This window comes from Lycorma delicatula, chromosome 10 (genome assembly GCF_047948215.1).
Source record: "Lycorma delicatula isolate Av1 chromosome 10, ASM4794821v1, whole genome shotgun sequence".
Taxonomy (NCBI): Eukaryota; Metazoa; Arthropoda; class Insecta; order Hemiptera; family Fulgoridae; genus Lycorma; species Lycorma delicatula.
Window position 1 is genome coordinate 123,081,065 of NC_134464.1, and position 21,702 is coordinate 123,102,766.

The window sequence follows — 21,702 nt, forward strand, 5'->3', positions numbered from 1 at the left end:
ACAGATAGATTGTGATCCTCTTCATCTCTTACACTTACAAAGCATTAAATCGTACATAAATAAGAAAAAGAACATGGAACTCCAAGAAAACAAAAATAAGTTCTTTAATTTTGTAATAACTATTGTAAACTTGGATTTTTTAATTTTTATGTTTAGTTATGCAAATTCAACCATATCGTTTAAATGTGTTCTGTTATAGTATTAAAATAAATAGTGTTGTCCTATTAGTCGTGGTTTGTCGTTTTAGTTAACAATATGTTTAAAAAGTATGAAAAAAAACAACGTGTAAATAAAATCTAGCCACAAACATAGTAAGTACAGTCATTCAGTTCTCGGCAATTTACTGAATTATTCAAAATTTTTATTTTATCAAAGTAATTTTATTTGTAGCTGTATCTTTTGGTAATATTTTAATTATTATAATACAACGTTAACTCAATGGTCATTTATTTTTATTGTTTCTCACTTCACCTTCGAAATAATGCGATTAGCCCATAACGCGGGTATAATCAATGTCCCCATTTGGCCATGTTATAGTGGAGTTGTAATGTAATTAATTAAAGTTACTAAAATTATATATTAATAGCGTTTCTACAAGATGTTATATTTCTGGTGGATCCATTCATTATTATCATCATCATCAGTGCCATAATTTTAAAAAAGAAATTTAATAGATTGCTTAAAAAAAATTCAAATTATAAAAAATAATTTAAAAAAAATGGTTCCCTTTAATCATATAAATTATAACTGAATGTTATTTTTCAATGGAAATTATAATTTGATCATGGCAGATGGTGGCAGCAACAGTCTCAATCAATTTTTTAACTGAACCTGCTTGTTTATAATATTAGCATTGTTAGATTTAAATTTGTATATATGAGATTTCTCCAAATTTTCAATTTGATAATTTATTTTTATTATGCAATTTATATTACATGAAGGGTCATTTTGTATATCTTAAGATTCTGTATCTGTTTTTAGCAATTTTATAGATACCATATCTGATTTTATTTCAACACTCATGTCATTTTTTCTAGGGTGTATGAAAAACAATAAATATTTTTTTTAAATTAGTCTTTTAATTGTATATAAATAATTTGTTTTATGTTTAAGTCAATAATAACTTTTGTATCAAGAGGCTTCATTAGCACTACCTCTGGCAAGTATGACAACTTGACAAGAGAGATAGCGATGCTACCAATATAATCTTTAAAATACAGTTTTTTGACACCTTTTTACTTTCAAATTCATTTCATTAAATAAATAAGAATGATTTTGGATATATGAATTGTGTTTAAGAATCCTAATTAAAAATGTTACAATCATCTTATGTGTAAACTAGTTTATCGATTAGAATTCTTGTTTTTTTTATTAAAGCGCATCAAAGTTCCACAGTAACTGCTCTAAAATTATTCAGACTCCAGAATTGGTCTGACTGAGATCAGCCTAGCTGATCTTGATCGGTTAAGAACATTGGAGATTTTTGAGCCTCAATACACATCCTGTCAAGAATTTTCATGATTTATTTAATATTTATATGGAACATTTTTATTAACTGTACATAAAACTCTGTACAATTACATCTTCAACTACATGCAAAAAATTAAATCAAAACACATTTGTCAAGCTTTCATTCGTTAATTTTCCTACTACATGAAATTTTTTTTATATTTCAATATACGTTTTTTTCTACATACAATTCTATGCCTAAACATATTTATGTTGAGCTAATGTTTTTTGCAAACCATTTATACACAAGATCTCTACAAAAGAGATGTGATCTTAATAGTTTTTCCTATCTTAATGAATTCATCGTGTAGAATTCATCATAGGATAAAAACAATAGGTCTCTTATTTTAATATAATATCCCGAAAGAAAAAAAGGGATCGATGAAGTAACTGACATCGTTATTCGATTGATTTTCAATCAAAAACAAATTGGACTTTGACCATATTTGACCGGTCTGCCAGAAGAGATATCAGCGGTATTTTGAAAAGAAAAAGAAACTTTATGTAGTAGGCAAATTATCTAATTATTTACAGCTGTCTTATTCCTATAAAATCCATGTTATTTTGAATAAATTTAATTGTACATGTTTCTCGGGATTGTAATTTGTTGTTCACAGATCACATTTTAAGTACTATAAAAATGGGAGAAGACAAACAGACAAGATGGTTATAGAGGTGCAGAGAAATTATAACAAGTTTTTAGCATCAGTAAATATAATTTCACAAAATTACTGAAAGCCAATTATCAACTGTTATTTTAAAAATATTTGTTGAAAAAACTTCAAATTGAAACAATGTAGAGTTTTTGCTACAATAAATTTGTCAAATATCAAGAACACGAAAAAAATTATAACATCAGTAGATAAATACTCATGTGCACAGATGCATACTCAAAAGCACATATTTGTTCTTTTGTTGAGTATTATAAATAAAAACCAAAATAATGAAGTAATAGTAATTGAGGCAGTGCAATAAATTATTTTGAATAACCTCATCATGCATTTTCAACATTTTCTGAGTAGCCTATGGCAGTATAAAACGTAAAACAGCATAAAATGAAATGCAGGAAATGTAGCCTTTTTTATATTATAGAGATAGGACTAATTCAATTAACTAGGTGTTCAATCATAATCTTTGTTTATTCTCAATCTAAATTTAGTCTCAAGTACAAAAGAAAAGAATTTACAGAGAAATAAATGAGTAATTTTTAGGATTCATTATCAGTTATGTTACTATACATTATAAGTGCCAAACACAGGATTTTTTAATAATTTGGTTGTTAAAATCTCACTAGGAAACTGTTTTTTAGAATTCCTATTATTAATTTTTCCATAAATTTGTTGATTAAAAGTCAGGATTTAAAAAGTTCAGATTAACAAGTTAGGACTACGAATAATTAAAGAAAGAGAAAAGTACTTATTTAAATTTGGATGTCTTTTCAACTAATAATTATAATAAAATAAAACAACTAATGAAATAGGGATCTATATTTATCTTTAAACTATTAAGCTAAAATAACTATGTACATAAATTACATTTAGAAAAGACCACCACAATTTAATAAGAAATTCACATTTAAGAAGACATTAATTCAATATAGGTTAAAACATATATATCAAAACTTTGGCACAGAATTTTGGCAACACCAGGATGTTTTTATAGTTAAAATGATACTGATAAAATTTATGATTATTAAAATAACATATAATAAACGTTACAATACATAAAATTAACGTAATTAAAAACAACATAATAATGAATTTAATTATGTGCAAAATGCGTCTTAATTTTAATTTAAAGCAAATTCTGCCAATAATTATCTTAATCTTACATTATATAAAATTGAGACAAAAATTTAATGAATGCTTTATAAATAGTATAGAATAACAAATAAATAAATAATGATAAGGTCTTTATATCATTGTACAGTTAAGATTGACTGTAATGTCTGATTTAACTAATACGTGTCACAGCTTGTTATAACAAGAATTTTAAAATTATTTTATTTTTATTATTTTTTTAAAATTATTTTTATTATTTTATTATTTTTTTATGATGTGTCGCAGCTTGTTATAACAAGCTGTGGCACATCATATTTAAGTCATATATCATATCTCAGAAAACACTCACCATACAATAGAAACATCTATGCCTTAGTGGCCTTTTAGTCAGATCGTACTATTTAGGTTTTACAATATCAGACATACATTAAACATGTATATTAATGAAGTATATATGATGTACATAAAACAATCAGGTGAAAAAATGTCAAAAGAGACTTGCCAGGAATTTAAGCCGGCAGCAACAAATTAAAAAACAAGAATTATGAATGATAGTACCTCTGAATTTCATCCAAAAGTTTTTGGGTTCAAATTCCACCAAAGCATGGTATTTTTATACATGCTAAAAATTTCCATACCAAATTTCCTCTAATAGGTTAATAGGAAGAAGGAAATCCAGTTGTACCAACATCAATCCATGTCTATTGTCAAGAGAAAAAAAGACAAAGAGAAAATAACAGTAGAAATACACTTTAAAAAAAAAATAAATAAAATCAACTTCAAAAACCCACACAAATGATACTTTTTTAATTATTCAGAATTCTAAATTTTAACTTTCAGAAGATAAAATCAAACTACTAATAATCTTAGCCCTGACCTCAAACCTAGTCAAAAAATAAAGAAGAATCAAAATGTACTGTTTTTTTTTATGTTTTATTTAAGTTGATTTCATTTTTCATCAAACTGATAGACCAAAAAACACATTACTTACACAAAAAAAAAGAATTCTAGGAAACAAGAAGGCAAGAAACCATCATTTTTATAAAAATAAGAAAATATATAGAAATGACGTAACAAAACTACTACTATTTTTAGATTTTTAGAATGCGAGAAATAATATTAATTTCTTAAATGTCGCATAAAAATTTTCTGAATAGCAATAATGACATTAGGGATTATTTCATTAAAATAAGACAATTACTAAGCAAAACTAAAAAATCTGATGTGGCATCACATGACTTCCTTGAACACCTATTAAATTACACACACATTTTTTTTTTAAATGAAAAGTACATATTTTATTTTATTAATAAAATCTGATATTTTTTATTATTATTATGGAATTATTATTTATCGTAAAAATTTTTTTACAGTAAGAGATTAATAATTATTAATAAATCAATATATTTAAATTAAAAAAAAAAATATACGTATATGAAGTCGGATTCGAACTGATGTGCTTTCGATTTTTAAAATCCAAATATTTCATTAATTAAAATTTCATTTGGCTATAAATCTGGAACCACTTAAAAGAGTACTACTAATGATACATCGTTGAAAAGTTCTCAATGAGGGCTTATTACTGCAGTTAAGAAAAAGTCCAAAATCCAATTTTTTTTTAGATTTTCGCTTTTTTGAACACTTTTGGTTCAGTCAACTGCAATCAAAAAGGGAAGTGCAGAACTAGATGTTACAGCAGTCCGAAATTCAAAATTTCAACATCTTATAGCTAATCGTTTTTGAGTTATGTGAAATACATATGTACATATGTACAGGCATCACGCCAAAACTAGTCACAATGGATTCAGGGTTGGTCAAAATAGATATTTTGATTGATATATATTTATTATTTATATATTGATTTTTGAAAACCAAAATTTTTCAAGATCACAATACTTCATTTACTTTATACAAAGAACTAAAAAAAAAGGATAAAAAAATCCTCAAATTATCTATATAAACATAATTTTTTTCTTTACAAATATCTTTCACTAAAGTTACCTGTAAAAAAAACTTGTCACCAGGGGAAACAAAAAAAAAATTCAGATTGAATTCAGACCCTCCTTTTTAAAAGCCAGTCAAAAATAAATAAAGCAGAAGTACCAGCAGTTCAAAAGATACTCCTATAAATAACTATTAGTCATTTTACACAGATTTTATAAACAAGTTGTATACAGAAAGAAATAAAATAAATCTAAAACAATGTGTTCAACCATTATTACCAAAAAAAATCAATAAAAAGAGTTATGTTATTACATTTTTTATCCATATGACAAGCATAATTTTTTTTTTTTTTTAAATTAGGCTTAGTCCTTCAAGGTAAAGAAAAAATTATCATGAATAGAAAAATTTTTAAATGATATTTACTAAGCAAAAAAAAATAAAAAATAAAAATAGGAGTTGCATGTCAACTTTTATTTGCCATCATATTAGAAAAATGAATTAAGTTCTTCCTCATTTAAAGTTTCTCACATAGCTCTTATAGTATATGAAATACTAACATAGCCTCCTTGACATGAACACCAGACTAATTTGAGAATTAATTTTTTTTTTAAAAAGTGACATCAAACCAAATTTTATAAAATGAAAAGCTTACTTTAAATGCTTTAATCATCTTTGCAACTATTCTCAGTGACTAGTACTCCCGTCTTTACACTAATATCAAATGTTATTAGTGGTGGCAATTCATTTTAATTAAATACATACATATTAGGAATGTAGAATATTACTAAGATAAAAAATTCCATTAAAAAATACAAAAAGAAATTTCAGAAAAAATGGTTTACAAACCCAAAAAAATCTGGCTACAATGTAGCCTACTAAACAACAAACAAAAGTAATTATTGTAGAAAGAACAAAACTACTAAACAAATATAATACCCCTGCAATAAATAAACTAACTATTCTAACCGTGCAATGTTTTACATTTTGTCAAAAGAACAGCAGTTTCAAACAAAGATATAATGGACATTTAAAAGCCCTCCTCAGCAACACAGATTAACATTTGCTAACCACCACATAGAACTAAATTATAAATCCACCAATATTGGTAACAACCTTGACATTCTTCCACATACATAAGAATCACCACATTTTAACATGCTTGAAGATTACGAAATATAATACAAATTGCTTAACAACATTGAACAAATAATTCATATCAAATACATTTTTCAACCCAATTCACAATAATATGTGTCTGTAATTAAAAAAAAATCACAATGCTACTACAAAAACTACTACAAATGCTAAATTGTTTTTATATTACAGCTATAATTTTAAAAAGTGTCTAGTAAATAAATGTAACCAGGATGTCCTCTAAATGAATATATTTTTAAAAATAGAAAATTCTTTTAAAATCCTAGCAGTCTGGGTGATAAAATTGCAATGTCAGCCAATAGGATTATAAGAAATGAATAGAATAACCTAAACTTTTATTTTGTTATTTAAGAATGTGTGAACAAATTTTAAAGAAATTATACATATTTTTGTGTTGCACAATTTAAAAAAAAATCTGTTCCTCATGAATTTGTTTAAAATTCATATAAACAAACAGTTTTCTAAATTAAAAAAATTAAATCAGTACAAACAATTTTAATAAATAAACATTCTTAAAATCACAGTGAACTGAACACTCTTTAAACATTTTTACATTACTTTATTTAAATTAATGTTATAAATAATATTATAAGTTGGACCGATCTGATTATTTTTTTACTACAATTTGAAGACGGTTGTAGCTGTAGCTGTTAATTTATCCAGATAACTCCATTATTGGGTTGATGGTAAAGCTTAAACAAACAGCTTATTACACTATCAATGTAATTTTTTAAATAATATTTTAGTTCATTGACTTCATGTATCTGTTTAAGGAAATAAATCCATGGCCCTACAAGATAACATAGAAAAGTAACTAAATATTAAAAAAAAATATTTTTGATAAATATATATTTAAATATAGAAAATTTTTTATTCTGGTAATCAATATAAAAAAAAATTATCTAAGTTCAAAATTTAGTGAACTGTTTTCAAAATCAACTATTCTATACAAAATATACAAGAATGTGATTGCAATTCTTTATACAGAGTAATATCTATATTCTGTAAATATAATTAAAATATATCTTCTATAAACAATAATTATTGCTGAGATGCATTTAATTTTCATGTTATTGAACCCATGATCTCTATTGTTTTTAGATTACATATTAATAAGATAATCTTTTACAATGAAACTTTTTACCTAAGCATGTTTGACTGAAATCTAATGTTCTTAACACGAAATAATTATCAATAGGCTGCTGCCACCTCTTATTATTACTCATTTTTGGTATTTACTCATTCAAGATGCAATATTAAAAAAAAAACTAGATTCAGTACAATTTTGGTAATTTTTTAACTCACTCAAGATGAATTTTAGCAAAATATTTGACCCAAGAAAATTGAACAGAATTATAAACAATATACAGAGAAAAATTTTTGTTTTTTTTTAATTTCAAATAGTTTTTTTTATTTTAAAATCTGTGAATGAATTTCAAGTAAATGGAAATAGAGGATAAAAAATTTGAAACAACTTTCAAACAAATCTTTTTTTTAGAATTTTGATTGAGGGTTTTCTTCTGGGCACTGAATAAAACTTGTACCTCGAGAAATGCCATGTGTCCAGTTGTATCGCTTGTGTCCAGGAAGGCCATCTTAATTATAATCTTAGAGAATTAAACAAATCTCTCTCTATCTATTGCAAAAAATGCATTTTATGAAAAAAAGAAAAATGCAATAAATACAATCTTTGTTAGAGATATTCAATTATATTAGCATCTTGTATGTTAAGTCCATAACCAAAAACGTGGTAGGACACAGAACTGGCACAACCATTCTTAAGATAACAAGGTTCCCGTGCCTTACTAAAGAAAGTAAGGATTAAAGTGGTTTCTTGTGCTCATCAGAATCTCAAGTGCACCGGAATGCAGATGTTCATTTCTACAAATTACACCATCACTTTATTCAACATAGGGGATAGCTCTAAAGAGAGCTATTTCACACTCATATGTGAACATCTGGAAAATTTCATCCGGTTTTTTGGGTTCCTTAGGTGTCAAAAAATAAAGATCTGGTGAAAACCACATATGCCCAAATTGGACCAATTACCATACTTTCCATTTTGTAGCTATAGTGCTAGGTGGGAAAGTAAAAGAAGGCCATCATATACATTGCCTGCGTATTTACAAAGAAAAATTAACATATTACTTTAATTTGAATTTGATAACTGAGGCTATATGTTTTAATATAGCTAATACAACAAAAAAATATAATTTTAATTTTTTTTTTTATTGTAATAACACACTTGTTAAATCAAGTAATTATTTCTAGTTAGATCATCATTTCTATAAAGTCAAATTTAATTTTGCTTGTCTGTAATTTTTCCTCAAAATACTGAGAACATAAACTGCTATCATGATTTTTTTTTGTTTACACCCTTTCAGTAGTTCATTAAACTTAAAAACTTAAACATTTACTGTTGGAATTATCCTTTAACAATTAATTTGACTTTAACCTAAGACTGCCAAATTTCTTCTCCTTTTAGTACTCAATATAACTGACATTTTTAATTAAAAAATATTTTATTAAAGATAATATATTTTAATTAAATAATATTAAATTTTTAGTTAAAAAATATAATAATGTTCAATAGTAATAAATAACGTTTGTAATTGCATTGCTTTTATTTTTACTGAGCATAAAGTAATATCTCTTTTTTATAATATTGTTCAATATAATATAAGGTTTTTATAACTATTTTTCTTTCCTTTAACTAGCTTTAACTTTAGCTTTTTTTTATTAGTTCTCTTTAAAATAATTTTATAATTTAACACAATTTTAAAAATGGCAATTAAAATTTAACATGGGCTCTGAGGTTCATGCAACTGGACATTTAATGATTAACATAAATATGATTTCTGGAGAAAATTTTACATTTAAAAAAAATTGATTTTAAACAAACTTTAATATTTGATAAAGTAGATAAAGGGATGTATTCATAATACGTATAAGAATAAATTAAAATAAATACTTGATGTATTGAAACCTTTTTCAGCAAAAAACATAGCATGGGAAAGGGCCAAAAATTAATAAGCAGTGAAAGAATTGATATACAGAATTAACAATGTAAAAATTACAAAATCTATCATCAATTTATAACATAGAAATACAGTGTAGAATTAAAATAAATTTTTAAACCATAAATGCTAAAAAACCATTTACAAATAACCTAAAATACTAATGTTCATTTTAACAGTCATCTTAAGTAGACAACAGGTTCCAATAAATAAATAAATAAATGCGTGCGTGCGTGCGCGCGCGCGCGCGCGCGTGTGTGTGTGTGTGTGTGTGTGTGTATATATATATTATGTACAAATATATATATTTCAAATTTCTAAAAAAATAAATATAAATACATGTAAACCACTTCGGCTCTCTGCTTGGATTACCCCTTTTATTTAAATTATTATACGTACATATACAAATTTACATATATATGCATACAGAGATATAAATAAATGAAAAGGGTCAATCTAAGTAGATAGATTAAGTGGTTTATAATTTATATACGAGGTGTGTGAGAAAAGTAATGAGATTGGTAACACTGTGAGCGATCAGGCAACGCTGTGTCTACCGGTCTGTGCTAGACCGGTTTGTTCATCCCTTCCACATGCTCAGTACAAGTTTCAACTCCGTTCAGCCAACACATTATTTTTGACAGCACCATCAGTGAAGTTGTGTGTTACAAAAATGGAGCATCGGAATTTGGAGCAACGTTATGCAATCAAGTTTTGTGTTAAACTTGGGAATCTACGAGTGTGACCTTTGAAAAGTTGCAACAGGCCTATGGGGAACATTGCTTATCAAGAGCACAAGTTTTCTGCTGGCACAAATCATTTTTGGAAGGCCGAGAACACATTGAAGATCAACCTCGCTCAGGGAGACCTACAAACATCAAAATCTGACGAAAATGTTGAGTGTGTGAGGGTTCTTGTGAAATCAGACTGTCATTTAACAATAAGAATGATGAGTGAACAGTTAAATTAAACACTTTCACCGTATATCAAATTTTGACAGACGATTTGGACATGCAAAAGGTTTGTGTGAAACTGGTGCCGAAAAACCTCACAATGGAACAGAAGGACAATCACAGAAACATGAGTGTTGATCTTTGAGAGGATTGACAATGACCAAGAATACTTCATTCATGTGATCACAGGTGATGAATCTTGGATATTTAATCCTGGCGAAGAGTGGCAAACTCTGTCATCTCCTTGACTGAAAAAATGTCAAATGAGCAAATCAAAGAAAGATCAAAACCATGCTGATTTGCTTTTTTGACAGTACGGGTATCGATCATAAAGAATTTGTTCCTCCAGGACAAACTATCAAACAAGTATTTTACAAAGGTGTCCTTGAAAGGCTCAGGAAAGAGTGATTCGCGTGAGACCAGACATTGCAGACAAGTGGATGCTTGATCATGACAATGTCACACCGCCATTTCCATCAGGGAATTTTTGAAAATTCAAAATGCATTCCTATGGTTCCTCAAACCCCCTATTCACCTGATTTGAGTCCTTGTGACTTTTTCCTTTTCCCGAAATTGAAACATGTCTTAAAAGGACGTCATTTTGGAACTCTGGAGAACATTCAAAAGACTGTGACCGACCAGTTAAAAGCCCTACCAGTTGAGGCCTTTCAGAGCTGCTACCAGGAGTGGGAACAACGACTCCGCCGTTGTATAGCTGCCCAAGAGGGAACTACTTCAAAGGGGATAATATTGTTATTTGAAAAAAATAAAAACTTTGGTAAGTAAAAAGTCAGTCTCATTACTTTTCTCACACACCTCGTATATGTATATATATTCATCAAGATATTGACCACTGTGGTAATTAAATTCAAAACAACAATTGTTTTATTATTTTTTGATTTTGTATTTAATATTATATGAAATATAAACCACTAAAATATAATAATTAGATAAGTTAAATTAACCATATTAATTCCCAATAACCAGTTTTTGTAGTATCCCACATCTTCAGTTGGTATTAAATTCTATATCTATTAAATTTTTTAAAATAATTTATCACTTTATTTGAAATTATATTTTGTAGCTTAACATTTTGAATGACATTAAGAGCATAATGTTTATTTTACTGTCTACTACTGAAATGATTTAATCTTTAAAACATAGTATTTTCCTTTGTGTAATGAAAGGATTGTTTTAATGTTATCATTGCCAATTGTTGGATTGTATTTTTATTATGTTTTTAATTAAATCATCATCTCTGATTGTGATCTGGTGATATAAATTATATTAACAAATATATTATTTCTCATATGTATCTAAATGTATATATTAACTTGTCATTATTAGAAATTTCAAAAAAAAAAAAAATTATTTTTGCAAACTGTAATAATATGTTTGCATTCTAACAGATGGTCGGCTACAATATATAAACCACTTTTTTTGGTTTGTATTCTGTGTAATGTTCTGAAAAAATCTCTTTTTAAATGATCTATTAGTTTTAAAATATAAATAATATTACATTCATTGCACTTAATTTTGTATATTCCTCTTAATTCCCATCTGTATTACTTTTATAATTGTTTTTTTTTAAATATTTCATAATGTGATTAATTGGTTTATATGCTTTTTTATATTTATTTTTATCATATATAAAATATTTTTTTCTATTATTTTATCTGTGTAATTAATTATATTTTAGCTATAAACTATTATAAATCTTTGTGTTATTTTTTTGCTGTTGTATTTTAGTATAATTACCTTGGTATTTTTCATTGCTTTTTATAATCTTTTTTCTATAATTTCACGATCAAAACCATTAAATATTGCTATATGGTTTTATTTCATATATTTCTTTTTCGAGTATAGGTAAGATTTAATGCATTAAAGATATGGATGCAAGTGGAAAATAATTATCCAACATATTACACTATTATAAAAGTTTTGATAGATAATGAATGAATGAAATTAAAAAAAATAAATAAATGAAAAAATACTACCAACTATTAAGCAAAAAAAGAGATACAAATTAATGAATGAATACACAAATCTTGGTAGTGAATTATCCTCATTAAATAATATATTATTGTAATTAAACAAAAATAAAATTTGAATAAAAGTACATTTTATTTCAACAGTTACCGTGTAGTGTAATTATTAAAAATTATAATATACTTTTTTAAACTTGTTTACTTAATATTTTGTTTGTTACTACATGCAGATTATACTTTTTTTCTTTGTTATGAAAGAGTGGACATCAACAGCTACGGTCAACAGCCTGGTAGAAATTGGTAGCGTATGAAAAGATGTCATGCCTCAGTGGAATTCAAAGCCAGGACCTCTGCACAAAATTCAAAGATTCTAACTGCTCAGCCATTGAGGTTGTCAAAATTATTTTTATTGTTTTTAAAAATAATTACAATCTACAGACTTAAGCAAAAACATATTTCATTTATTTATATTTGCTTAAGTTAGCCTGATGATGCTCTTCTGAAAATGAGAAATGCATCAGTTTAAATGAGTCTAATACATTTATTCTTCTTCTGGTAGGTTTTTATTGAATATCTTTAAAGACAATACTTAAAACTTTAACTATGAGCAAATATTTTTTGAAAAATTTGTATCAATGGATTCAAGAAAAGTAATTAAAAAAATTAATTTGGACACCACATGACTTCCTTGTACGCTATTAAATTACATGTACACATTTTTTTGCTGCACTTCATTTAAACCTATTTCATTTGAAAGTGAGATATGATCCTCCAATTCTTTAATAAAATGGATAGTTATACATACAATTGCTGCTAAAATGTTAGTTTTTATTAACATCAAATATTTCTACAATTATTACTTAATTAACATTTTATATTAGTTTATATATTAATTTTGTTTCACGTCACTCAAGTAGATATGTGGTGTAAGTGAGAACAAGTCGGATCCGTAACCATGCATACATTGGTTCGAATCCGACTTCATATGCATATATTTTTTTTTAACTTTCTTTTTTTTTAATTTAAATATATTGATTTATTAATAATTATTAATCTCCGATTGTAAAGATTTCTGAATTAAAATGAAAAGTACATAAAATTTTATTTCACTAACAACTTCTGATGTTTTTTCACTTTTTTTTGTATTGTTATTATTGAATTATTATTCATTTAAACAAATTTTTTTAACAATAAGAGAATAACAACTATTAATAAAGTTCTCAATAAGGGTTTATTACTGCAGTTAAGAAAAATATCAAAAATACAAATGTTTCAAAATTGAAACCCCACTCTATTTAGAGGTGTCGACTGTGTACACATTTTTGGCCCAATCAATTGCAACCAAAAGGGGAGGTGCACAACCAGATGTTACAACAGTCATAAGTACAAAATTTCAATGTTCTATGGCTATCATTTTTGAGTTATACATATATGCAGATGTCATGCTGAAACTAGTCAAAATGGATTTGGGGATGGTCAAAATGGATATTTCAGCTGAAATCTGAAAACCGAAATTTTTTATGATTACAATACTTCCTTTACTTCATACAAGGAAGTAAAAATGTTAATAATTGTTTATTTTTACAACTGCATACTAATAAAAAAAACTTAAGCATACTTTTACATGAAAAAAAAAAATATATATATATATATAAAAAACACTCACCCACTGTATAGGACATGAAATTTCATAAAGTTGTCGTAATTTTTTACAATGTTCAACTTCATTACCGTTATTATCTAAACACTCCCAGTAACGATCCCGTGAATCCCAACACGCCTGACGCTCATTTTTTGTTGGAAAAGACATTGTGTTGATGAATTTAATATTGAATATATTACAAAATTGTGTTAATAACTAAGCACATGGGATTTCACAAATTTCATTCCACACTAGAACACACAACACAAGTTCATAATAACAAATTTTCTATACATTTATAAAATTTGGTATTAAGGTAAAATATTAATAAATAACATTATAAAGAAATATTACAAAAAGAAAAAAGGGAACCGCTTGTATTTTATATAACTTAAATAAAAGAATTAGAAAGTTATGATTTATACAAAATCTTTGTTAGTAAACAAAGAATGAAACTTATTTTTGTATGCAAAGTATGTAAGAATTATGAAAAAAACTAGATATGTCAGGTATTTATAAAAAGAACCATACAATTAATTAATTAGCAAGATATAAATTTAAACTATTATTAAATGAATATAATAAAAAAAAGAAAAGAAATTTAACAGATAAATAAAATGGAATAAGCAAAATACATAATTAACAGATATAAAAGTACTACACACGACTACTAACAGGTTGTAAAATGAAAAGTAGAAATAAACTGACCAAAATTACATGCTGGGGATTATATCAACCAATCAGATGAATTTTTGAAATTAAGCCAACCAATTAAAATTCAGTAACACGTAGAGTGTAGTATGCAGTGTATCTGTCAATGAAAAAGATGCAAGGTGTAAGATAAAAATAACTTTAAAGAGTAGATTGAATAAGAAATAGAATACTGTGTTTATATTTTTGTCACTAGTAGTGTCAAAACTAATTTTTCACTATTTAAATATTTCGGCAAAACATTTTTCATAATATTTATTGGTTTAAATTGCAAACATATAACTGCAGTATTTATCAAATAAATCTTCTTTTTTTTTAAAAAAAAAAACAAACAAAATAAACATTTATATGTAAATTTTTTGAATGAAATTGTAATTGTTAAGACTAAATGAAAATACAAAGAAATAGAATGCAAACAGTTCTATTTTTAAAACTATTGATTCAATATTATTTAAAAATAAAATATCTGTAGTGAAAACCATTAAGTAATATATTATTATCACTTCATTTCATTTTCATTAACAAAGAAATGCAACACACAAATTACTTTCTATTTTTATAAATAATTTGTGCAACGTGCATCATGTTAGAAACTTTTATCATTATTCAGGCAGCTAATAACAATCAAAATAGTTTTGAATTACAATTTCAACTTAAAACAAAATCTATAAACTATAATTTTTTTTTTTAAATGATTTTCTCCAATTTTTAAAACTCTTTTAAGCTACACAAACCCTCATTCAGAATTTTTAACATTATATAATGGATAAAACTGTGAATTAACTTTTCTGATATGTTAAAAAGTTAATTTATAACATGACAATTGAATACTCTTTCAGTCCATATAACACAACTAATTCATTACCATAGCATCATAGAAGTAAGAACTAAATATCAATAAATGAATAAATACTTTTTCAGTTTAGAATGTAATTAAACATTTATTAAATCACATTAGAAATGGTATGGTATCTACATATAGCACTTGCTTAGAAGGATCAACAAAATATATGGTAAAACCTTCATTGGGGAAGCATTACAAAGTATAAAATTAATTAATGAAAAAGGGAAGCAACTACATGTGCATTAATAATAAAAAAACAATAGTAATTTAATTACATCAAGATAATAAATAAATAAAATCAAGAGAATAAAATAAAAATTTTGAAAGCATATAGGTATGTCTTCAAAGTACAGCATGAAAGAAATACGTAAAAAATTCAGTTTATCTCAAACTTATCATCAGAAAAATAACATAAAAGGAAATTTTCTGTTTGATTTTAACGAAATTCATAATAGTAATAAATATTTTAGAGCATTTAAAACATCTTTAATTGAAAAACAAAAACTGAAACAGAATATGATGCTATCAGATACATCAAAGTATTAAGCTGTATAACATGAATAATTCCCTTGTCCAGTTTGATACAAAAGAATATCAATTTTTTTCTAGAAATAAATGGGTGCCTGTTTTTACAGAAAATGTTAGTGTTTTTTCCTATTAAAATCTGGTCTAAAAAATGTAATTGTTTCTTCTCAATTATCAATTCTGTGGGTCAGAACTAATTCATGCTGATACTTTAAGAAGCAGAACACATCCTTCAAACTTGGAAGATGGAATAAACATTCCTCTTCCACAGATCTGTGTATGACTGATCATTAGTCTGTAAACCAACTGCACAGTAAGTCATTAAGTCCAGGAGTCCCTCAATCAGTAACATTTGGGCTTCCTAATTCCTTTTCCTAAAAAAGACCACAAAAATACTTTTTACCTACTCATGTTATATTTTCACCACCTCATTCATAAAATCATTTTTAAAAATGCATTTGAAACGCTATTTGAATTCTTGAGTTCTTTTATAAACAACCAGTATTTATATATATAAAAATAACTGCTGAACTGTAATTAACTTTATACCTTTTACAAGAGAATAAAAGTAAAAAGTTGTTTAAGTTATCAAAATTCACCAACATGTACGACTGTTATGAAGATATTGCACTTTCACACTGATTTATGTTGATTGATAAAAAGGTAAAATAACTTTTAATAATTATTATACATGATGAGCATTGCAAAAATTAAAATTTTTCAGAGACCAATTAAACTTCTACTGTGAATACAAGGAAAAAATGAAGATAAAACAAAATTTACATTACTAAATATAATTGTGATACAACAAAAACAAAATATACTACTACGAAGAGCACACACTAGAACTGATATATTATTTTAAATATTATTTTTAAAAAATAGAACTGTCATACATAAATGAAAGACAGGCGTCATACAATAGATGTCATACATTTAAAGCTTGGAATAATTCAGCTTCCGTTTTGGGATGAGCCAATATATTAAAATAACTTGTACAAATGTATACATAAAGGTAAGCGAGTGTGTGAGTATGTATATTTTATGTACCCGAGATGAAATACTTATACATTTGCCTGCGTCAGGTTCAGGGTTAAAGAATGATTTACTATATTAACAATATTGCCAAAACCACCAGAATGAAAAACTAAAAATAGTTTTTACTGAATCTACCAACACATGCATATTTCTAAGAATGTATACATGCATAAATATATTGAAATGTATACCACTTTAAATCTTTATTTCTCATCCAATCCTATATAAATAAACATTCTTAAAAAGATTTTTTTTGCCATTTATTACAGTTTTTTTTATCTTAAATAAAAAATTAACTGTAATTTAAACAGAAATATAAATCATATTTCAACATTTTAAATGAAGTATGAATAATATAAATAAAAGTTGAAATTAATTTATACATGTCTTACCAAAAAGTTAACATATAAAAGCTAGATTGCAATTAACATTTTTGGCAAATTTTCCAAAACAAGATTAAAATTTTTACTCCCTATTACACTCACTCATAATGAAAAAAAAAGATTCTGAAAATTAAGATGTTATAATTTAATAAAAATGAATCCAACTGAAACATTTTGATATCAAATTTGCAAAATTAAAAAAAAATGTGATGTGGACACGACATGACTTCCTTGTATGCCTATTAAATTACATATACACGTTTTTTTTTAGAATTAAAAGTATATAAAATTTTATTTCATTAATAACTTCTGATATTTTTTCTTTTTTTTTTTATTGTTATTATTGAATTATTATTTATTGTAAAGATTTTTTACAATAACAGGTTAATAGCTATTAATAAATCAATATATTTAAAATAATAAAAAAGTTAAAACAAAAAATGGGAGATGAAGTCTGTTCGAACCGATGTGCCTTCCCCTAAGAGCCAAATATTTCATTAATTAAAATTTTATTTGGCTATAACTTTGGAACCAACGAAAATAAGTACCACTTATGGTATATCGTTAAAAAACGTTCAATGAGGGCTTATTAATGCCCAAAGGGCTTAAGAAAGGTCCAAAATCCAATTTTTTTTAGATTTTGGGCTTTTACCATGAAGTAAAAAATTCAGTACAAGGGAAAATAAAGTTACTATATGGGATTTGCATATCTCCAGAAGCATTTGAAAATGTAGAATGGTTAATAGAATACTAAGGAAAATTTTGTTAAAATTAAACAAACACAAGTTATTAACAAACAAAACAAGAATTAGGTTGCTATGATTAGAATTGATAAAAAGCAAGAAAAAGGCAAGCCCTAACCTAAAAAAATAATGAGACATTATTTCAAACTACATTTGGAAGCAGTTTGTTTCTATTATTTTGAATTTTACAGAAAAGTGTTAAGGAATACTTAGTGAATATATTAATAGTATAAATATTAATTTGAATTAGTAATCAAATGAAGAAAACACTGGAGTTAAGCAGCAAACTAAGGAAAGGGAATTAAAAGGACAATGAATACAGTTTGTTAATGACAACATACTTCTCGTCTAAATAAAAATGAGCTGGTAGAAATAATGAACAGCATCATAGTTGTACTAAATGGAAAGAGATTAAATTTCAAGATAAAGAAAAAAGTCAACGTTTATGAAATATGAGAGAAACAATGAAAATGAGGAATTAAATATATTAATATAAAATTTATATTAAATATTAAAATTGAAAGGCATAACACATACAAGTTTTGTCAATTAGGTAATAAAATTATATAAATTAGATAACATAAAGAAGACAAAACAATAGAATGGTACAATGAATGAGTTTTCATATAAACAAAAAATATGCCAATACCAAATCTAGATAAGAAGTCCTGGGCAAGAAATAAAATGATCCAATCATATGCAGTCAGGGTATTACATTTTAATTTAACAAATTTTCAAAAATTTGATTGCATCACTATTTTTATTTTGATATTTAGTATATGATAACTACCACCTTGTAGTGTCAAAAAAATATTTCTTAATATTTAAAAAAAATCTTTTCTTGAGTAATAAATTATTTTTTAACTCACCAACAGGTAAAAATAGCCATTTTCATCACTTTTTCCATGAGCATTCTTACTTTACATCGTACAGAGGGTCAAAAAGGCCTTTTTGGAAAAAGTAAATATAGAACTTCATGTTAGTGTACTCAAAATTCATTTTGTTACATAACCAAATCTTGTTAAATGTTTACTGCAGATACATTTACAAATTGTTGTTTATTTAAAATTTTGGCCCCAAAATAAATAATAAAGGGCTTAAGGTAACAGGCCTGTTTTTTTACCTTTTAACTCTTAGGTACTAGTAGTACTTATAAAAAAAATTGTATTGTTACCGAGTGTCCTTCATTAAAAAAAAATTGCCACCAAATCCTAAGATTTTGAAAATGTCTCATATTTGGGGCCCAAAAACCACATGTGGGACAAGTGGCAAAAATTTTAAATATTTACAGTAGTAAGTACTTTATATGTACTTTAAAACTATATAAAATTTATTTTGTTACTCAAAGGGGTTGGCCAGTAAAGTAATGAAGCCAAGAAAGCCTTAAAAACACTGATCCTTCTAACTGTGAGCAATGTATCCAAAAATTTCACAGCATGTATTTTTTCAGATAATAATGTAGGCCTACTATACAAAATATTTTAATATGTCTATAATGAGATAGCTCATATTCTAGATAGTTTGTTACTTAAAGTATAACTCACACATACATACTAATGTTTAAACACGAAAGTGAATGGACATGAATGCTTGCATAATCCTGAATGTAAACATTGTAAAAGGCTCAGTTATTGTTCTGATTTTGATGTGATATGTTGTATTGTTGCTAGTGTTAATACTGTTGTTAGGTAGTGTAAACTTTTTTATAAAGTAATTTCATTAGCAGTGAACTTTTATGTGATATCTTTTAATTTTATTAATTGGAGAAATTTTTATTTTAGCTAAAAATTTTAATTTTTAGTATAGAAACTGAGATAAGACAAGGTGAGGTACAATTGTTAGTTTTATAATCTATACTAACTGTACTGTTATTGTAAGAACCCTTGCATTTTATAAAAACGGACTATGAGTGTTCAATTGGCATTCACACTGCAGAGTATATCACAAATTGACTTCCAATAGATTTTCAATATTGCGCAATATTTTGGAGTTTACTGAACAGCTAATAACTGAAATCAAATCAGCAAATAATTAATATCTTTAAGAAGTGGATGTACTAAAACAAAAAATATCTGTACTTTTCAGAAAACCGAATATTTAGGTAAATTCTTTCATATTAATGAGAAAAGTTAAGCTAAGAAATTTCTTTGAGAAATATCTTTTTGATACTTTCAACAAGCAATACAAATTTTTAATTAATTCCAGGCAGAGCACTGTGTGCAAAATGCTTATACAAAAGCCATAAGATGATGCAGAAAGCGAACCAGAATATCAAATATATTTAGGCCTCAAAGTGTTATAGTCAAGTCGATGAATAAAGCTTAGCATTTCCCTCATTAAGGTTCAAAAATTATCGAGCAGCGCAAAAGAACCAATTTTAAAAAATAAAGTTACAAAAATAGCCAAATCAGTTACCAATAAATTAAACAATTCCTTTGATTTAAATATTTCAACAGAAGAAACCAGTTTACTACAAAATTATGCTGATCTTGGTAGGGAATATGAAGAATTAATCATTAAAATAAAGGATAAAATGGAAACTGTTACATCAACTAAGGAAAAATGTAATATTTTATGTTTATTACCAAGCAGCTGGAGCATTAAAAAGATTCCAAAATTAGTTTACTGTGTATGTTAGTATTTAGCTCGCCAATCCAAACAATTAGTTAAAACAAGTGGAATTTTGCCACAAATTGACAAAAAGAAACCCACTCACACAATTTATGAAAATGTTACTAAATGTGTCCAAGATTTTTAACAGAATGATGAGCATAGCTGAATGATGCCAGGCAAGAAGAATTGTGTCTCTGTAAGACAAACTGATGGGAAGAAAATTAATATTCAAAAAAGGCTTATCTTATGTAACTTAAGAACTGTACACAGCCTTCAAAGAAAAACATAATTTAAAAATTGGTTTTCAAAATTTGCTGATTTAAGATCTAAATTTTGTGTTCTGGTTGGTGGGTCAGGTACTTTGTTTTATTTTGAAAACAAAAAAAAGCAGCTGGGATGATTTTGATTCTGAAATTATCTTCAAACAGTGGGTTTCTGATGATCATTGTCAACTAACTACTCAAATTCCTCCATTTCAAGAATACTTAAATAAACTTACTGAAAATTTAAATAATCTAAAAAGGCATCATTTTGTTGTAAGGAAACAAGCTAATTTCATCAACATTAAAAACTAAACTTGTTGGAGTGTTAACGTATTGAAATTGGAGAGTTCTCTCAAAATTTTCCTTGTGATACTGCATGAAGTCGTCATATCACTGGTCAAAATCTTATGCAACAGTACATCCATTTATCATATATTTTAAAAAATAAGGAAAATTACAAAGCCAAAGCTACTGTGTGATTAGTGAGTACAATAGATATTATTAGTGATTAGTGAAGCACAATACTACATTGTTCTTCTACTTCCAAAAGCAAGTTATAAATAAAGTAAAAATACTGTTACCACAGGTTAAAC

General features: G+C 26.2%; 1 protein-coding gene across 17 annotated transcripts in view; it reads right to left on the reverse strand.

Moving 5' to 3' along the window:
- Positions 1-3,345: 3,345 nt before the first annotated feature.
- The window catches only part of LOC142331010 (cytochrome c oxidase assembly factor 6 homolog), a 30,394-nt gene continuing 12,037 nt past the window's right edge, over positions 3,346-21,702 (reverse strand). For 5 of the 17 annotated variants that reach the window (XM_075376552.1, XM_075376548.1, XM_075376553.1 and 2 more), the window contains exons 2-4: positions 14,698-14,800; positions 14,014-14,240; positions 3,354-3,991 (exon numbers count right to left, since the gene is read on the reverse strand). In XM_075376552.1, coding sequence (XP_075232667.1) covers positions 3,947-3,991; positions 14,014-14,157 — 189 coding nt within the window. In that variant the 5' untranslated portion in view covers positions 14,158-14,240; positions 14,698-14,800 and the 3' untranslated portion in view covers positions 3,354-3,946. The other 12 variants (XM_075376557.1, XM_075376564.1, XM_075376563.1 and 9 more) reach the window with 10 other exon arrangements.